The 17,604-nt window shown below is 32.0% G+C and overlaps 4 protein-coding genes across 11 annotated transcripts; 2 read left to right on the forward strand and 2 right to left on the reverse strand.

Moving 5' to 3' along the window:
- The first annotated feature begins 71 nt into the window (after window positions 1–71).
- LOC128879656 (TRAF3-interacting protein 1) lies at window positions 72–2,958 on the forward strand. The gene is made up of 10 exons (XM_054129010.1): window positions 72–514; window positions 603–720; window positions 804–916; window positions 998–1,261; window positions 1,328–1,737; window positions 1,954–2,058; window positions 2,131–2,374; window positions 2,463–2,582; window positions 2,659–2,744; window positions 2,808–2,958. Exons 1-10 carry the CDS (start codon window positions 380–382, stop codon window positions 2,956–2,958), a joined length of 1,746 nt encoding a protein of 581 aa, XP_053984985.1. The 5' UTR covers window positions 72–379.
- A 98-nt stretch (window positions 2,959–3,056) lies between these two features.
- On the reverse strand, window positions 3,057–6,440 carry LOC128879655 (RNA polymerase II-associated protein 3). Of its 2 annotated transcripts, XM_054129008.1 has the most exons (10): window positions 5,890–6,440; window positions 5,514–5,779; window positions 5,321–5,452; window positions 4,951–5,195; window positions 4,643–4,853; window positions 4,233–4,553; window positions 3,963–4,172; window positions 3,642–3,902; window positions 3,367–3,559; window positions 3,057–3,274 (listed from the first exon to the last, which is right to left on the reverse strand). In XM_054129008.1, the coding sequence occupies exons 2-10, from the start codon at window positions 5,649–5,651 to the stop codon at window positions 3,180–3,182; spliced, it is 1,806 nt and encodes a 601-aa protein (XP_053984983.1). In that variant the 5' UTR covers window positions 5,652–5,779; window positions 5,890–6,440; the 3' UTR covers window positions 3,057–3,179. The 2 variants fall into 2 exon arrangements, with proteins under 2 accessions (XP_053984983.1, XP_053984984.1); XM_054129009.1 differs by lacking the exon at window positions 5,890–6,440 and having other exon boundaries at window positions 5,524–5,660.
- Window positions 6,441–6,586: 146 nt separating this feature from the next.
- Window positions 6,587–10,029, reverse strand: LOC128879652 (zinc finger protein 569-like). The gene is made up of 4 exons (XM_054128996.1): window positions 9,735–10,029; window positions 8,154–9,116; window positions 7,549–8,073; window positions 6,587–7,438 (listed from the first exon to the last, which is right to left on the reverse strand). Exons 1-4 carry the CDS (start codon window positions 9,888–9,890, stop codon window positions 6,629–6,631), a joined length of 2,454 nt encoding a protein of 817 aa, XP_053984971.1. The 5' UTR covers window positions 9,891–10,029; the 3' UTR covers window positions 6,587–6,628.
- Window positions 10,030–10,326: 297 nt separating this feature from the next.
- On the forward strand, window positions 10,327–17,602 carry LOC128879654 (bestrophin-4-like). 7 transcript variants are annotated; one of them, XM_054129000.1, is made up of 12 exons: window positions 10,327–11,936; window positions 12,132–12,314; window positions 13,540–13,672; window positions 13,772–14,075; window positions 14,337–14,471; window positions 14,621–14,787; window positions 15,266–15,423; window positions 15,498–15,728; window positions 15,862–15,942; window positions 16,002–16,153; window positions 16,229–16,360; window positions 16,449–17,602. In XM_054129000.1, exons 4-12 carry the CDS (start codon window positions 13,897–13,899, stop codon window positions 17,221–17,223), a joined length of 2,010 nt encoding a protein of 669 aa, XP_053984975.1. In that variant the 5' UTR covers window positions 10,327–11,936; window positions 12,132–12,314; window positions 13,540–13,672; window positions 13,772–13,896; the 3' UTR covers window positions 17,224–17,602. The 7 variants fall into 7 exon arrangements, with proteins under 7 accessions (XP_053984975.1, XP_053984976.1, XP_053984977.1 ...); XM_054129001.1 differs by having other exon boundaries at window positions 12,132–12,274; XM_054129002.1 differs by having other exon boundaries at window positions 12,161–12,314.
- Window positions 17,603–17,604: the final 2 nt, after the last annotated feature.

Below are 17,604 nucleotides of genomic sequence, written 5' to 3' on the forward strand. Positions count from 1 at the left end.
CTATCTAAATATTTTTCTTGATGCTTGATACTTGATACTTGATACTTGGTACTTGATATAGGTTGATCCTTAATGCTTGATGCTTGATACAGCTTGATCCTTAATGCTTAGGAATATTTAAGAAAAACATACATGTTAGATTTCTAATAATTTGTTTCTTTGACCACGAATAATGATTCTAAACATGAAGTAATAAGAATTGAATTATGCAGAGTGACCTGTCTTTAAATGCCTCACCCTATACTGTACGCCCACTGTATATGTATGTACTTTGGTCGTATACTCGTTGCCATGCAACCACTAAATGCAACACAAAGCTCACGAGGATTCTAAGAAATATGCAGTAAAAGCTCGCCGCACATTACAGTTGTAATTAACAATGGCAGACGACGTGAAGCCGGAAGTAATTAAAAAGACGCAAGATGTCCTTGGCAAGTATTTTAAAAAGCCTCCACTCACTGAGAAACTACTGAGGAAACCGCCGTTTCGATTCCTCCACGACATTATATCTGCAGTAATGTATCATTCTCACTATTCCATTTTTTACCTTAAAAGATGCTTGTGTACTTTTGTATACTGATAAATAAATAATATTGCCGTAGATCATAAACGAAACTGGTTTCCTGGATGGTTTATTTACCGAAGAGGAATTAAACTCTGAAAATATAAAAAATAAAGAGGCGAAACTTGCTTATTTAACAAAATTGATTGACGTTGTCAGTAAGTTGTAACATCTCTTATATAGATATGCAAAACGTTCAATACATTTCTTTTCACTAATATGCGCCTCTCGATATTTTCAGAGTTAACTACTAACGCTAATTTAACTGTAAGAGCTAGTAAGATCGTTTCTGGTCAGGAACCAACTAAAACAAATGAGTTACTGCAAGCAATTGGAAAAGCTTTAGATAAAAAGGTAACATATGTAGATACATTGTAACTTAAAATGTAGTAAGAAAGAGAGAACAAAAAATTAAATGAGTATTTTGTAAATCAGATTAGCAGTGAAGAAGCCATTGAACACTATAAAAAGAATCTACAGAAAAGTAAATCAACCTCGAGAGGTAAATCATCAGTGGAGAAAGGAGAAAGAAAAACGTCGAAAGAGGTGCCTCAAAAAAGAATTACAACGGCCAAAGAAAAATCTACAGAACAAAAGAAAAAAATCTCTAGTGCAACTGTACAAGAATCAGAATCGCATAGAAATGAAAATCAAGAAGCTCAAAGAAATATTGAAGTTACACGCACACCACAAACTGAGGTAAATTACAATATGTCGTATTTATATTATAAAGATTAACAATTTAATTGAATGTATGACTTCTAGTCACTCCAAGACAAAATACCTTCATCTGGCCACAGAAGAAAATCTTCGGCTGCTAAATCAAAACAGAACACACCTCCCATATCTTCGGTTGAAAAAACTCCTGTGCAAGTAAATGCAAGCACAGACAAAAAGGAAGATGAGAACAAAAAACATAAAGAAGTTGAAAATAAATCAAAGCAAGCAATGCTTAGTGAACATGACGAATCTCAAAATCACATGCCAGATACTGTATTCCTGGAATCCAAATTTACAAATAATATAGAAAGTGATAAAACAAATGAAAGTAAAGAGAAAACAGAATATAAAGACAATGAGATGATAAATAGTGAAATTTCTTCTCAAAATACAGAGAAACCTGACAATGTAACATCAGAGGCTCCAAAATCTCAATTAGAAAATATTGATATAAGGTATATCTTAGTTCATTTTATCCATTAACCGTTTAAGTTCCAAGCAGCGCGATCGCGCTGTTGAGATTTTATTTCGAGAAAACCCAGTACTCATTCAGAGAAAGCGCGGTTACGCTAATTGGGATTCTTCGACAGTGTTTTTTGAATACCCTCTGGGACTCAAACGGTTAAGAAACAAACATTTTATAATATCTTATTACAACTTGGTACTTTCAGACCAAGAACCTCTTTACGTCCACCTAGTGCAAGACCCATTAGTGCTAGGCCTGCAGCACCTAGGATACGAGGGAAACAAGAATTGATTATTAACGAAGAAATAATGTAAGAATCATGGCAAATGTATTCTTCTATCAAAACTATTAGTGAAAGTATTATACCATTAAAACCTCCTAGGACACCTATGGGAAATATTAGCGTCATTGTAGAAAATTCTGATACTAAAGAAGATGACGCGGAGGATATGGTAGTCATGGAAACTAGAGGAAGCGGTGGAGATTTTTTAGACAATAATAGTACCTATAAAGTTGATGAACAGTTAACACAAGAACATGGACATCTTGTTGCTCAAATATTGGAGACACAGAAAGAACTGGTTAATAATGAAAATATAGACGTGATGCCTAAAAAGACAAATATCGTAAGGACATTTAAATTAATTTGCAAGTTATTATTTAATTCATTTAATTTGAATGAAATTCCTATATAAAATATAAGCTTGTTATTAGGCATGGGATACAAATTCAAAGCGTGACGTAGTTTCAAAGGAAATTGATAAACTTCGTAATACGATTCAAACTTTGACTCGTGCAACAAATCCACTTGGAAAATTGTTAGATTACTTTCAGGTGCACTGTTTTTACTCTACATTACTTAACATTATATTGCTATGCCTATACTGAAAGATTATATCACTGTTCACAGGAAGATGTAGAAATCATGCAAAAAGAGTTACTGGAATGGAGAAATCAGTACCAGCAAGTTAACGAACAATTAAAAATAGAAAAAATGTAAGTTCTTCCCAATGACTAAAATCTGTGTATTGTATATACGATAACTTTAGATGTTTCTAGAAAAACACAAGAATTAATCGAACCTATGAAGGAGACATTGAAAGAAATCGATCATAATATGGAAATGCAGTTAGATAAAATATGCCAGGCAAAATCACAAATAATGAAAAATGATCAAAGGATACAAACGTTATTAAATGGTCATGTTTAAATGCACGACTTTTTTTCAAGCTTCTATCTACATATTGTACATATGTAAAATAATAAACTATACATATAACATACACTGTAATATAAACAATTACAATGTCATTATAATAATCTTATTTATTTGTTTGTTTGTAAATAGAAATATACGTACAAAATACCTAACTTACGCAATCTTTTTATAACTTAAACATATGTTTTCAAACTTAACTGCATATCGTCAATTTATTTTGAAATTTCATATTTTTCTTGCAAAGCTTCAATTTCTTCAAAAGATATATTCTCAACTACTTTGCAATATTCAAAAAAGTCTTTTAAACCTAGACATTCAGAATAAATAATGTAAAGAAAGTATTATTATTATTATTATTATTATTATTATTTTAAAGTATTATAATGGAATAATACCTACTTCTTTTTTCATCGTTGCTAATAAACATAATAAGAGCTCTAAACCGCTTAACTTCACTAAGATCTTTTAAATAAGCGTATATGGACTCCCTTCTTTTTATAAATTCTAACTTTAAAACTTCTAATATTTCACTGAAGATATCGGATTCCATAGAGTTTTGAAATATTAGGGGCAAACTGTTCCTGGTTAATTGCTGAAATCCACTTATTCAATTGTATTAAAAGATATATAACTATAATATTACAAAATGTTAGCAGTGGCCACTGAATTTTTACCTTTAAATACTTGTATCTAAATTCTGACGATTTGTTCGTCTTCCAATTTGTTACAAACTGTACAGCTGTTCTAGGAACTGGAGGGATATTATTAACATTTTCTACAGATTCAGAAACTTTAATACAACTCTCAATCTTAAAATTATCATCTGTGCTAATTTTCTCCAACTGTACTGGTTTACGTTTGTTAGACGTTGTTCGTTCTTTGTTATGAATAGTACTAAATTCTACTTCTTCAACTGATATTTTTGTTAGAGAATCCTGTAAATAATGTGCATTTGAAGCATTCGTAATAATCAGTTGCTAATTATGTAATCTTACTTTTGAAAGTAAATGAGGTGGCCTATTAACAGGTTCTATTACAGCAACATCATCTTTCTCGGGTAAACAAATAGGAATATATGTATCATTTCCACAAATTTTCTTTAACTGTACAGGTTTGTATTCATTACATGCTGTTTCTTTGCTGGTACAGCAGTATTGAATAGTACTAAATTCGACTTCTTCAACTGGTATTCTTAGTAACGACTTCTGTAAATAACGAGCACTTTAAACATCCATAAAGATCAATTTTTGATTTTGTAATCTAACCTTTGAACGTAAGTGAGGTGGTCTTTTAACAGGTTCTATCACAGCAACATCATCTTTTTCTGGTAACCAATCAGGAATACGTGGATCTCTTTCTTTATATTTCATAGTAGTATTTTGTATGTTAACTATTGTATCTTTCTCAATATGTTTCAGATCCTTGCTATTCTCATCCTTTTCACCCTCTTTACTGTCTTTGACATCTTTAATATTTGTTGTTTTAGTACTTGATTTAGTACTGGACCACATTTTTTCACCAATCAGTTTTTCAACTGAAGATTTCTCAGATAATTTCTCTGTATTCTCTTTCGATGTACTAGCTGACTATATAAAGTGACATTATTAGACGATACACATTTCATAATTCAACTATATACTACAATGAATTTATTTCTTCTTTGTTTATTACTTACACTGGAAGCTTGTATCTTGCTCTCAATTTGTGCAAGTAGCAGCTTTGCTTCTTTATTAGAAGGTTCTAATTTTAAAACTTTTTCCAAGTCTTGTTTGGCTTCTTTGTACTGTTTTAAATTCATTCTAGCTGTTGCTCTCCTATGGTAAGCTTTTACGTAAGTTTCATCCAATTGTATTGCTGCTGAACAATCTGATTCAGCAGAACATAAGCTACAAAAATATATGGTTCATTCTTAAACTTTTATTTTAGCTTGCATTCAAAATTCAACAAATTGTCTACATGCTATGTTAAAAAAGGAATACTTACTTATCTAATTTTAATTGACAAAGTGCACGATTTGCATAAAACACAGCATCATATGGAAAAGTTTTAATAGCCTGATTATAACTTCCAATTGCTTCGACCCATTTTTGTTGCTGTACAAAAATATTGCCCTGATTTTTATATTTTACTGCCATTCTATGTGCCTTTTCTAATTCTTCTTTAGACATTATTTCATCCTCTGAATCATTTGATTGCTCTGCTTTATCTATATTTTTACATGCCTCATCCTATATAACATTATATGTAATTACTACTTTCTGTCTAGTTATTAAAATAATGTGTTGCTTTTTCATACAGATGCATATACTCCATAAATTGCCTTAAATTCTAAAGTATAATAAATAAACCTTACTGCATCAAATTTATCCCAAGCAGAATGATCATACGATTTAATTCTTTTAGACTTAATATTAGATCCATTTTGTTTTGTAGGAACCACTTTTGTTTTACTTCTATTTTTGCTTCTTATTGGTGGTAAAGATGCCTGTAAAAATATACTTCTTATTAAAATGAAATATAGAACAATTTTTGCTGATAATATATACCTCGCCATACATTTCTTTCCTTAGCTCTTCATCTTTACTTTTCATTTGTTGTTCCCAATTTTTCATATCAAGAAATTCTTTTTGTAAATCTTCTGCATTGTCTTTCACTTGCTTTTGCATAAAAATTGATTTATCCATGTTGCTTAAATTTTATTTAAGATAAAGCAAACTATAACGTCGCTTGTCAAATTAGGTTATGTTGCGCCTCTTTGTTAGGTTATTTTCTTCAGAAATTGTAAGTGAACAATATTTCTAACATTTACAGTCTGCTTCGATAAAATATTCAGTTACATAAGAGAATAAAACGTTTACTTCATCTGTATATATCGTATATCATATTGTATTAACAAAATTATGAATACTTCGAGAAGCTTACTCAGTTCGTTGTGTCGGAAAATGATGTTTCTATGTACAATGTGTCATAAATATACAATCTTGAACTTTTAACGTATCGCAGAAACTTTTTGTTTTTCTCTCAGTTTACACTTTACTGCTAACACTTGCCAATATTTGCTATAAATACTAATTGATTTTATTTATACATATACAGAGGATTCGGAAAATTTTGAAATACAATTTCTAATACTTGTGCCACATAGCGGAAAAAATTTGAATTAATTGAAATTGGTATGACATTTGAATGTTTCATTAGAGACAAGAAAAATTGTATCAAGAACTGTATATTGCAATGCTATCGGGTCAAGTATAATAATACTTGAAAAAAAAGGAACTAGTCAGTATTTCTTAATGTTGATTTTGATATCATATATTTAATACGCATGCACGATAATCTGCAAAAGAAATATACAGAGCGATAAATCGATTCTTTAATTTACTACATGTATACCTTTAAAGATGTAGTCAATGTCCTAATTAATTAAAACATTCTGATTTGTGCATATCATTATATTCTACTTTGAGGAGATTCATTACAATTATTTTTCACTCTTCTTTCATGTATTAAATTTTCCTTGTACATATTTTTTATTCCAGCACTTACCTTAAATTATCTACTCCTTACTTTCACATTTATATTTATCACTCTTTAAAGAAAAGTCAAAAAACACTAGCAGTTCTAGAAAAGACATTCTTATTCTTCCGCATACGTTATTATCTTACATATTTGGATAAATTGTATAATAGGGGTTCTTAAATTGCTTTGAATTAATCGTATAAACATTTGGGTCTTCCACCGTAAACGGTTGAATAATATTCGCTTCCAAACTCTTTTGATTGTGCACATTCGCGATCATATATTGCGGTTGAGGCGGAACTTGTCCAACGTTTGTGTCCTCCACCAACTTTCTTTGCGAATAAATCAAGACTTGTGGGATATTTACATCCTGTGCCTGTATAGGATTTTCCACGGTAACCGTAAATCCAGTATTAGATATCTGCTGCGCCTTACATTTCTTTCTATGCGCGTAAAGTGATCCAGCATTATTATATCTCTTTGTACAAATTTTGCACGCGTATGGTCTTTGGCCAGTGTGCGTGTACGTGTGTTCATTTAACGAGGTCAGTCTTCTAAATGACTTTGTACAAATATTACAATGATATTTCGCTTCTCCTGTGTGCATCGTTATGTGTCGCGCCAATGTATTTGCACGGGCGAAGGCTCTGCTGCAATACTGACAAATGTAAGGCTTTTCCCCGCTATGCGTACGCAGGTGCAACTGTAAATAAGTGCTCTTTGTAAAAGCTCTACTGCATACGTTACAAACATATGGTTTGACTCCCGTATGTGTACGCATGTGTGCAACAAGAGAGCCACTCTGTGCAAAGCATTTGCTGCAAACTTCACAAAGGAACCTCTTTTGAGTTTCTTTGACTCGCGAATGACGTTCCATGTGATTTGCTAGAGACTGAGCCTGTGCAAATGATTTGGGGCACATTGCACATTTGTGTGGTCTGTTGTAGGAATCCTAAAACAGTTTCCAATTCTGTGAAAATTACTTTAAAAAATTGGAATTAAGAAATATCTCTAACAGAAACTCATTCATAATAGATTATACAATAATTTCAAATGACTTACTTTTTTTCTCCTCTCTAAACAATCTCCCCTGTTTATACTGTCCATGTCATCCCTATCATCTAAATCAGAGCTTTCAAATATTTCAGCCTTATGTTTTGATTGTTCATGGTCTTTTAACTTATCTACTCTTGAAAATCCTTTACCACAAGTCCCACAAGTATACTTTAATCCACTATGCGTAGAAAGATGCCTCTTGAGATTTCTCTTTGTAGCAAATAATTTTCCACATTGAGTACACTGTAGACTCTCAGTGGGAAGATTTTCATCCTCGTCATCTTCGTCTTCTTCTTCATTTTCTTCTTCTTCTTCATCTTCTTCTTCTTCAACAGTTTCTACAGACCTCTCTTTCACTGGATACTGATAGGAATCAACTAGTTCTTCTTTATACTCTGGATGACTTTTAGCATGTGTTACAAAAGATTTCTGATAGGTAAATTGTTTCGAACATACTTTACACGTAAATTTTAAACTTTTTCGTTGTTCCTTTGAAGACTCGTCATTTTTTTGCATTTTTACTCTTTTTTCCTAAAATACACAAATAATTGCGCTGTTAAGTTGAAAAGTAACAAATCAAACTAAAAACAAAGTATTTAATATACACTTACTCTAGCATTATTATTTCTTTTATCTTTTATGCTTGCTATTCCTTTGTCTTGTTCATAACTGATTCTCTTATCTTGAATATTTTCCTTCCTGTCGTGTGCCTCATGACACATAGCAACATGATTTTTCACTTTTGCAAGAGTTGCATACTGTTTATCGCAAATGTAGCAAACGTATCGTAACTTAGTTTTTCGTTTATGTACGCTAGCATGCCTCTGTAACGCTACTTTCGTACGGAAGGATTTAATACACTGTGTACAGTGTAATCTAGTTGTACGTGATATCAAAGGCTTTTCTTCGTCATCTTGTGTACCATCTGTTCTTGATGGCTCTTCTAAAATATGTGTATTGTCTGATATTTCAATGTTATTTACATCACTATTAAATAAAACATTTTTATTTTGCTCTACGTGTTCATTGAATAAAGATAATTCTTCTTCCTTAATCGAATTAATTTGTCTCACAGGATCTATTACTTTATTGTGGACCATGTGTTCATCAAATAGAGACAATTCTTCTTGTTTAACAGAGTTAATTTGTTTCACAGAATCCTCTAACAAGTTTTTATAAACAGTAATATTTTCCATGTGTTGCTTTTGTTCTGCATTACTTAATTGACTCTGTGATTCTCTCTCATAACAAAATAAGTTCCTTTCTGAGTTTAAGCAGAAAGGAGTTTCATCTTTTGTAAAACAAAAGTTGTCGGGACAGAAATTTGTAGAACAAATTTCTTGCCTTTCATTGTTTTCCTTTTCAGAGGATATTACACTAGATATCACGTCAGCAATTATAGCTTTGACTATGCTTTCACTGCTAACAGAATCATTGGAAGGAGACTTGAATTTGAGAAGTTGACGCAACTTTTCATCCGAATTTTGTATCTGACATTTAAAATTATAAGATGCATCCAAACGTTGATTACAAGGCAAACAAATCACTGGGGGTAATCCATCTCCTTCTTCTACCTAAAAATCAGGAATATATATCATTTTATTAAAAAAAATGGAGAAAATTTAGTAATATGAAAGACCTACTAGTATTTTTGTCATTGTAAATTGAATATATTACTTTAAGCATTATCTTCAACTTATTAACGATTTTAATATATATGAGCATAAGTATGTAAACGAGTTCTGAAGGTAAAAGTATTATTATATTAAGTTTAATATTCTATGTTTGAATTTGGAAGAATTTCTACTAAAGATTCTCTAGAGATTCTTATTACAAACGATTGTTATTGAATAAAGTAGAAAGTGATAACAACAAAAATTTTGTTTATAGTGTATCATATAAATAGTTGGCATATGACTGAACTGTTGAAGAAATCCAAGCGCAGAATGTTAAACTTGTTGTAAACACTGTGAGTTTTAATTGTTGTATCTTTTCAAAATATGCAACTAGTTTCTATCCATTCTTGTTGGCTTCAGTCATTTGGAATTAACAGGATAGATCACACCAATCCTAGAAACCTCTTCAAAAGTCACAAAGAATATACATTAAATTTTGAAGAAAATACAACAGAAACAATTTAAATAGATGAAAATTTGTTTTTCGTGTTATCGTACAAAGAGTGGCAAACTAACCTGTACGGAAGCAACGGCCATAAGTTTACGGAGGATAGCGTCCCCATTTCGAAATAGTTCACAAATTTCTACAGCCCTTTTTAAACAAATACGACATTCATCTCCATAAATCTTCTCGTACGTTTCAGCTAACTGCTCGTTTTTTGAAACTTCCATTTTAATGCATTTGGAAATCAAGCGTCAGACTCCACCTTCCCTTCTCGCAAACCGAAGATGTTTTTGACATTTTTCATGCTCAATGCATTTGCAATTATTGAAATTTAACTTTGATCAAACTTATCAAAGAATATTACAATGCAATCTGATAACTAATACATGATTGAAATTTCAGATAAAAATCGATATTCAAGTTGTGTTGTTGTAAAGAAATACGATGAAACAATTAATATGAATATACAAATAAGCAGAATTGATATGAGGAGTAAAGTTTTGATCATATCCGTAACAATTAATGCAAATCAGTTATAGAATATCTAGAAAGTGAAATTAACATCAATTTCTATTTGCTTTTGCAACTGCGTTTAGAGATACAATACAGAACAAAATAAGTTGAGGGATCAGATAAAGAGATGTTTTTATTACTCAGTTTTCGATTGTTCCTTAACTTTATGAATTCTTTTTTCCTAACTTCTATTCATATTGCATAACAAATATTAATAAATCGTTCGTATTACATTCAAATATTCCTTACGATTCCTTGCATTCAATAAATAATAGTCTCGATCTATATCGTTATTAACTATTGCATCTATTCATAAAATTTCGAAAGTGTATACATTTATACTGCACATGTATTTCAAAAATTACGAGACAAAAAAGTCAGATGCGTAAAATGTATACGTTAAATAAGAAATCAGCGTAAAGGTCCCTGTTTCGATTATTTAATAATTCTGTGGCAAATTAATTAGTTAAGCATGCGAAAAATATTGTTAGTTCAAACTAATTGTTCAAATTTTGTCTCTTACATGGATAGCCATCTAGTGGTGAATAGACTGAATTCATTTTATTGTTGTTATAGTTGTTAATTATTTAAAGTTTCAGGTACACCTGAATCATATTTACAACACTGTAATTGTACCTATATTGCACTAAGAACTACTTAACGATATAAAAATAGATATCTTTTATGGATATTTTATAATTGTACAATAAATTTGAATATGTACCTGGGAAACTTATTACTAGGAGACTATTCATAGGAACTTGTAATTCTATTTATAAGACAATAACGATAAATAAATAATTCTGTATTAAAAGTAAACAATAATTGCCTGTTCATATTTCTTACTTAATAGCCCCTGATAATGGGCAACCCAACTCTCAACCCTGGCAGTCGGCAACCCGGCGTTCGCGTGCGTTGAAACTTTACTCGTGACTACGTGAATTCATAGTAAAACTCAAGATTTATAATAACTGATCTTGAAAACTAAGCGGAAGCGACAGTTAAACATCACATTAGAACACAAGAATACAACGAAACGATTGATATCTGCAATTACTAATTACCAATGTATTCATATCTTCCCCCGATGAAAATATCTAAGTATTCACACCACATATATCAGCCACATTTTTTTCATACAAAAGTTTCGTTGCTCCGCCAACACTCAGATAACATTATTTAATTGTAAGTAAAGAAAAAATTATGCTTTTTTACGAGATTCGAAGATAGGATAGATCGTAGGTGTGGATTCTCGGTGTCCGTAAACGAGCTTGACATTCGAACCCTTTTAGATTTGGGCAATTGCCATCGAATCGAAATTGACCAGCTTCAATGTTAACATTCGCAATGACGATGCGGATGTTCTCAGCAAAGCAGTTTGCCGCTAACAAGCTACGAGTGCATACCTGTGCTTACGTCCAGCGAAATGTTTACAGTAAACAGTCTCATGGGGGCGGTGATGCGATGCATAAATATTAACTTGTAACTATAACACAACTGTGACAAAGCATCGTGTTAATGTGTCGATTATATTGCCTACTTTATAATTAGTTTGAAAACAAGAATTTAACCCTTTGAATGCTGTGGACTCGAAGTTACGAGCGGTCAGTGAATCAATGTATCGTGTACAGCGAACGCCCATGGGCGTTTAGCGAACATGATTAACTATAACTGCATACAACTCTTCGTACACGGCCAGCGCCGAATTAAGGTTTTGTAGACTACTGGACTTCATGCAGACCTGCATGTACTGCGAGAATGTATGTATAATATACATGTACAAAATGAATATATGTACATGTATCTACACAGTACAGTGTTTCCTTTTGATGTTGTACGTTTACTGCAAAAGTATATACAGTATATTAATTTAACAATTTTGTATATAGATATTTCAGAATACTTGTATTCTAATTCAACTTTTCTAAATGACTTGTATTGTACATGCCTAATAGATCTTCACTCAAAATATCAATGGTTACAGCTATTTTGAGCATTATACGATTACTTGAAATAATTGTTCTTTCAATCTCTGAAAGTCCATCATCTGGAGGAGTCTCCTAAAGCCCATGCTTTAATCCAGCTCTGTATACGACGTGTGTGTATTTCTGTAACCAAAATTTAACACCGAAAAAGTTGTAAGTGTGTTAAATTTCCATTGCCTACTAATTTAAATATTATCGAATGATAATAATACATGCGTGGTACATTGATTTTGAGTGTTATAATTTTATTGCACATTGCTGAACGATTATGATAATATCTAATTTTATAAAGTCGCGAACTGAAGCGCTAATAATAGATTTATTTTGTGATCCTTCATGGAATGTCACAGAAAGCAAACTACAGATAATGTTATTAAGCTGTATGCGCAGTATAAATTAAAATATTTCATTCATCGTTTATACAAGTCTATAGTTAAATAGCTTGTTTACTTTTCGCACCATGCGTTTTATAAATTTCTTTTCTTTTGCTTTGTGCCTTTCGAAAATTATTTTATTATTTGTGTAGACGTTTAAAATAATTGCTACACAGAAGAAACCGCTTTAAAGTAGTTCAAACTGACTTAGGCTATGATATTACACTAAAATCTGAACGGAAGCATTTCGAAGTTAGGCCAATGTCGCATACTTCTGTCTAACATATTTTTAGACTGCTCGAGCAGCACCCTGTGGCCGTCAGACAATCTGTTAGACACAATAATGACCCTTCGCACACATGTCATGCGATATATATACATTCGCGACACTTGCAGCAAAATAATACTCAGGCCAAGACATTAATGATTCACAAATGCAATAACATTAAGAAGGCGACCGAATTTACAATAGGAAATCAAACGAAACATTCTTAACATGCACAAATAACGATTTCGAAACATATAAGCGTATTAAAAATATCAAATTAATCGACAGTAATTTGTTCTACAAATTGTATAGACAAATGGTCATTGGAATGAGATATCATTCAACTGTAAGTTCCCTTATCAATCTGATGTTTCAATTGAATGCTTAAGAACTTCACACAGATTGCATGTTTAGTCAGTTGTAAGTTATTCGAGTATCTAAAGTTATATTTAACTATTTCGATGAATTTTGGCGGGACTCCCAAACAACTCGGCATTATTTACGGTGCATGGACCAAGAAAACTTGCAGCTACTGCCCCAACGATTACTCTTTTCTTAACAATGACATTTTCTTCGCGACCTAATAACTGTGTTATTTTTCTATGTCTCACACTGGTAGACAAATCGTCCAAATTCTGAATTCTAACGTCAGAACTATTTACAATTTTATAAAAACCTTTAGACAATCTTTAAACAATTTATGTAAGAAATTAATTTTACTTACATCTATTTATAGGTATATACAATGGACTACAAAATAACGAACCATTTGCCAAAGAAAACATTGCGGATAATTCAATCGTTCAATCTCTTCTATTAAACCGAAACAATGTCTTACTCTACGACATTTTCATTCCACTGTGCTCCAGGTATCATCAATACTAAGCTTTCAGCTTATTCTTTACCTAATTAGTAGTAATACATTCTTAGAAAAATCGCAACTCATAACGAATCGACTTTATCATCAGGTTTCTTAAGGTGAAGTTTCCAATAACAATGAAAAGGAAGAAACTATTGTTCTTACAACAAAGTTACGACTTTGTTCTAAACTGAACTTTCATTACAAAGCTGATAAGTATCGAGTAAAGAAAAGATGACGGTCTCGTACCAGTCTCAAATCGCTAACTCCACAAGAGGTGGATTCACCAGACTCCTGTTCATGTGGAAAGGTTCACTCTACAAACTCATCTATAAAGAACTATTGCTGTTTTTATTCCTTTTCGCTGCACTATCTACCATTTACCGGCAAATACTTAATTCCAAACAAAAAAAGTTCGCAATTTATACAGTATAGTTACTAAATGTAAATCCAATTAACAGTGATGGAATCGAATCTTAAATGCAACAGAAATTCATCAACTTTTTTAATGTTAGTATAAATCTGGTACAGTTTCAATTTCTGAGTCTACTCGTTAATACATAATTAATAGAATTTTAAAATAGGAATACACGAACCATCACTAGTTAATAGGTAAACTAAAGACAAGAGTGAACTTAAAAAGTGAATGATACTTTCAAGCACACTTCTTTCAGGAACTTTGAACAAATTGTTATTTACTGCGACAAATTTATTAATTTAATTCCATTAAGTTTCGTACTTGGATTCTATGTGTCCTACATTGCACAAAGGTGGTGGCAACAATACCAAGCGATACCTTGGCCGGACAAGTGAGTTTCAAAAACGTATAGTAAATCAACAAAGTATCTGCCCTAATTTTTTTGAAGATGGCAGTTATCTCTTGAATATCCACTAACTTTTTTGACCCACTACGTGATCACCTGACGCAACATTTGATAATAAAAATATGTTTTTGCAGAGTGATGCATTTAATTGCGTTATACGTTACGGGGAACGATGAATATAGTCGTATACTTCGAAGAGCGCTCATGCGTTATTTAAATCTTTCCTTAATACTCGTTTTACGATCGATCAGTTCGGCAGTGAAAAAACGATTTCCTACGCTCGAACACGTTGTTGAGTTTGGTAAATTATTTTATATATATTAAAATAAAAACTCTAATTACAGCAAGGTTTCTTCTAACATAGACGTACTAATTTTAACTCATAGCACGCTTTCAAAGAGGACGCGTTTCATTTACTCAAGTCGAAGGAAGTAAATTTTATAAGGGCAAGGCCTATGATAAATTGATGGATACGATGATATAAAATTGCGATACAAAACTCATTTTTAAGATGAATATCTTGCACCTTAAAAGACTGCACATTGGGTATACCTTAATCACAATTTTTTTATTATTTTTGTTGTATGTTAAGTACGCTTAACAGGAAAATTTGTTAAAATTCACATAATATTAACCATAGTCAAACTATAATTAATACATAAATCCTATGAAACTTATTTATCTTCCTTTATATAGTGTTGCACTAATTTAAAAAAATTCAGAATCAGTAGAATTACTACTAATACTGTAATTATTAATATATTCGTAATATCTTACAGGATTTATGACACCATTAGAATTGGAATTGTTTTTGGCTGTACCAAGTTCAGAGTTTAACACTTATTGGATCCCTTGCACCTGGTTCATCAATCTTCTAAAAGAAGCACGTCAAAAGCAAAGAATTCCTGACCATCAGGGATTAAAATTAATTATGGAGGTATTATGTTTGTTGCATGCAAATGATATACATCAGGTTAAATACAAAAACTTAAAAATCAACGACTATTACAGGAATTTAATGAATTTCGCACAAAATGTGGCCTCCTATGGAGTTTTGATTGGATATCTATTCCATTAGTTTACACACAAGTAGTGACACTGGCAACATATAGTTTCTTTGCCGTTGCTTTACTAGCTCGCCAACACATTGATGGCCAAGAAAAACAATTCCAATTGCATATCGATGTTTATATACCCATTTTCACAATTTTGCAATTCTTCTTCTTTGTTGGATTGCTAAAGGTATTGTCTTATTATAATGTACAGAAGTAATAGTTGAAAACCAAGTTTTTACTGACTTGTCAGTGAAATAAAGAAAGTCTGGTACAAATATAAAATTTGTCAATGATTAAAGAATTGCATCGTATTTTAACAGGTAGCTGAACAATTAATTAATCCCTTTGGTGATGATGACGAGGACTTTGAATTAAATTGGATAATCGATCGTCACACTAAGGTAACCAAAATAAGATAATTCAAATTATTGAATACTTTCTTATTTTCATATAAATTTAGGTATCGTATCTTGGAGTGGATACTCTCATGAATCGATGTCCACCGTTGGTGAAAGACATGTACTTCGACGATGAAAATCTGATTCTACCATACACAGAGGCAGCTGCTGCTTATAAAAAGAAAACATACCGTGGTAGCGTGGCAAATATGACGTTAGTACTATTAAATAATGATTCTTTATATTACTATTTCATATTATTCTAATTACTATTATTGCACGATTACAGAATTCCCGAAGATAAGCAAACCATGTTCCTACCAGATGTTATAGAAGAAGACGAGGAAGTTGTAAAGCAGTCACTTCATACATCAAATATAAGTTTAGCTACTCACAATGATACCCTGCCGTGCAACACGGGGTAAAACTATTTAAAATAATTGTACAATTAAGTAAGGATAAACGTTTCATACAATGAAACTTTATTAAGTTAGTTTCGTTTGTTTCAGCCAGATCAGCCAGCACCCTGATACACCTACGAAGACTGATCAAAGTTGTCCTGAGACAATTTTACAATTTGATATTCAAGAACCATTAACGCGACACGACCAAGTGGATCAGGGAACTGGAGTTATAACAGGAGCTATGAAGAAGTTTTCATCTTTAACGAAACATTCGACGTCACGGATCGATCTGACTAGAAAACCATTTTTTACAGTGACGAAAAGTCCCAAGGTCATTCTACAACCCTCGTCTAGTACGTCTAACGTGTCAAGACCAATGAGACAAATCGTAGATACGCCTATAGTGTATGCTGGTGACATTAGCCCATGGAAAGAATACAGACCAAGTGCTCTGTGTCCACCCTCGTTAGATGTTTTAATTGCAGATCATCCACCTGATATTGATACGAACACAAATGACAGTCCTCATTCGGACACGTGTCAGTGTGAGTGTCATCATGTCGGTGCGTCTCATTTACAACTCTCAGAAACAAACGTACCAACTTTAGTACAACCTACACCGCGGTTGAAGAGTCCTAAGTTTCTTGTGAGGAGGCATAAGTCAATGGAAGTTACTAAAAAGAAAGGCATTCAGTGGAAACAAATTATGAAACCACTACACAGAAGAACATCATACGAGGCTCCATCACCTGTTGAAGAAGTCTTGTGTCAAACGAGGAGCTCGCCGAATTTGAAACATTTAGAGAGGGATTCCGAAGATATAATCAAAGACAAACGTGATGATGATATTAATTCCACTGATAAAGGGAAACAAGACTAAAAATTGAAAATGTATACATGTGATAGCAATTATCAAGTGTAGAAAATGTAAAAGGATGGGAATGTATTGCCATTTGTTGTTCAATGACACGATGTTATCACACATTTCATACGAATCTTGTTCATTATATATGTACAGCTATTATGACAGGTATAAGTTAGAATGATTGATGATTAAACATTAAACCATACATAAGATATTGTTCAAATGTTGTAATCATCTATTCAGAATATATATTGATATATTAATAAACATTATATATGTTTACATTAAACACTGTATCAACATTCAATGCACGTGCACGTTAATCTACACAATCCAATCCTTCAATCTATTACACATATATATTTGATGTAAAATAATTAAAGAAATAGTTTCAAT

Source organism: Hylaeus volcanicus, chromosome 7 (assembly GCF_026283585.1).
Source record: "Hylaeus volcanicus isolate JK05 chromosome 7, UHH_iyHylVolc1.0_haploid, whole genome shotgun sequence".
Classification (NCBI taxonomy): domain Eukaryota; kingdom Metazoa; phylum Arthropoda; class Insecta; order Hymenoptera; family Colletidae; genus Hylaeus; species Hylaeus volcanicus.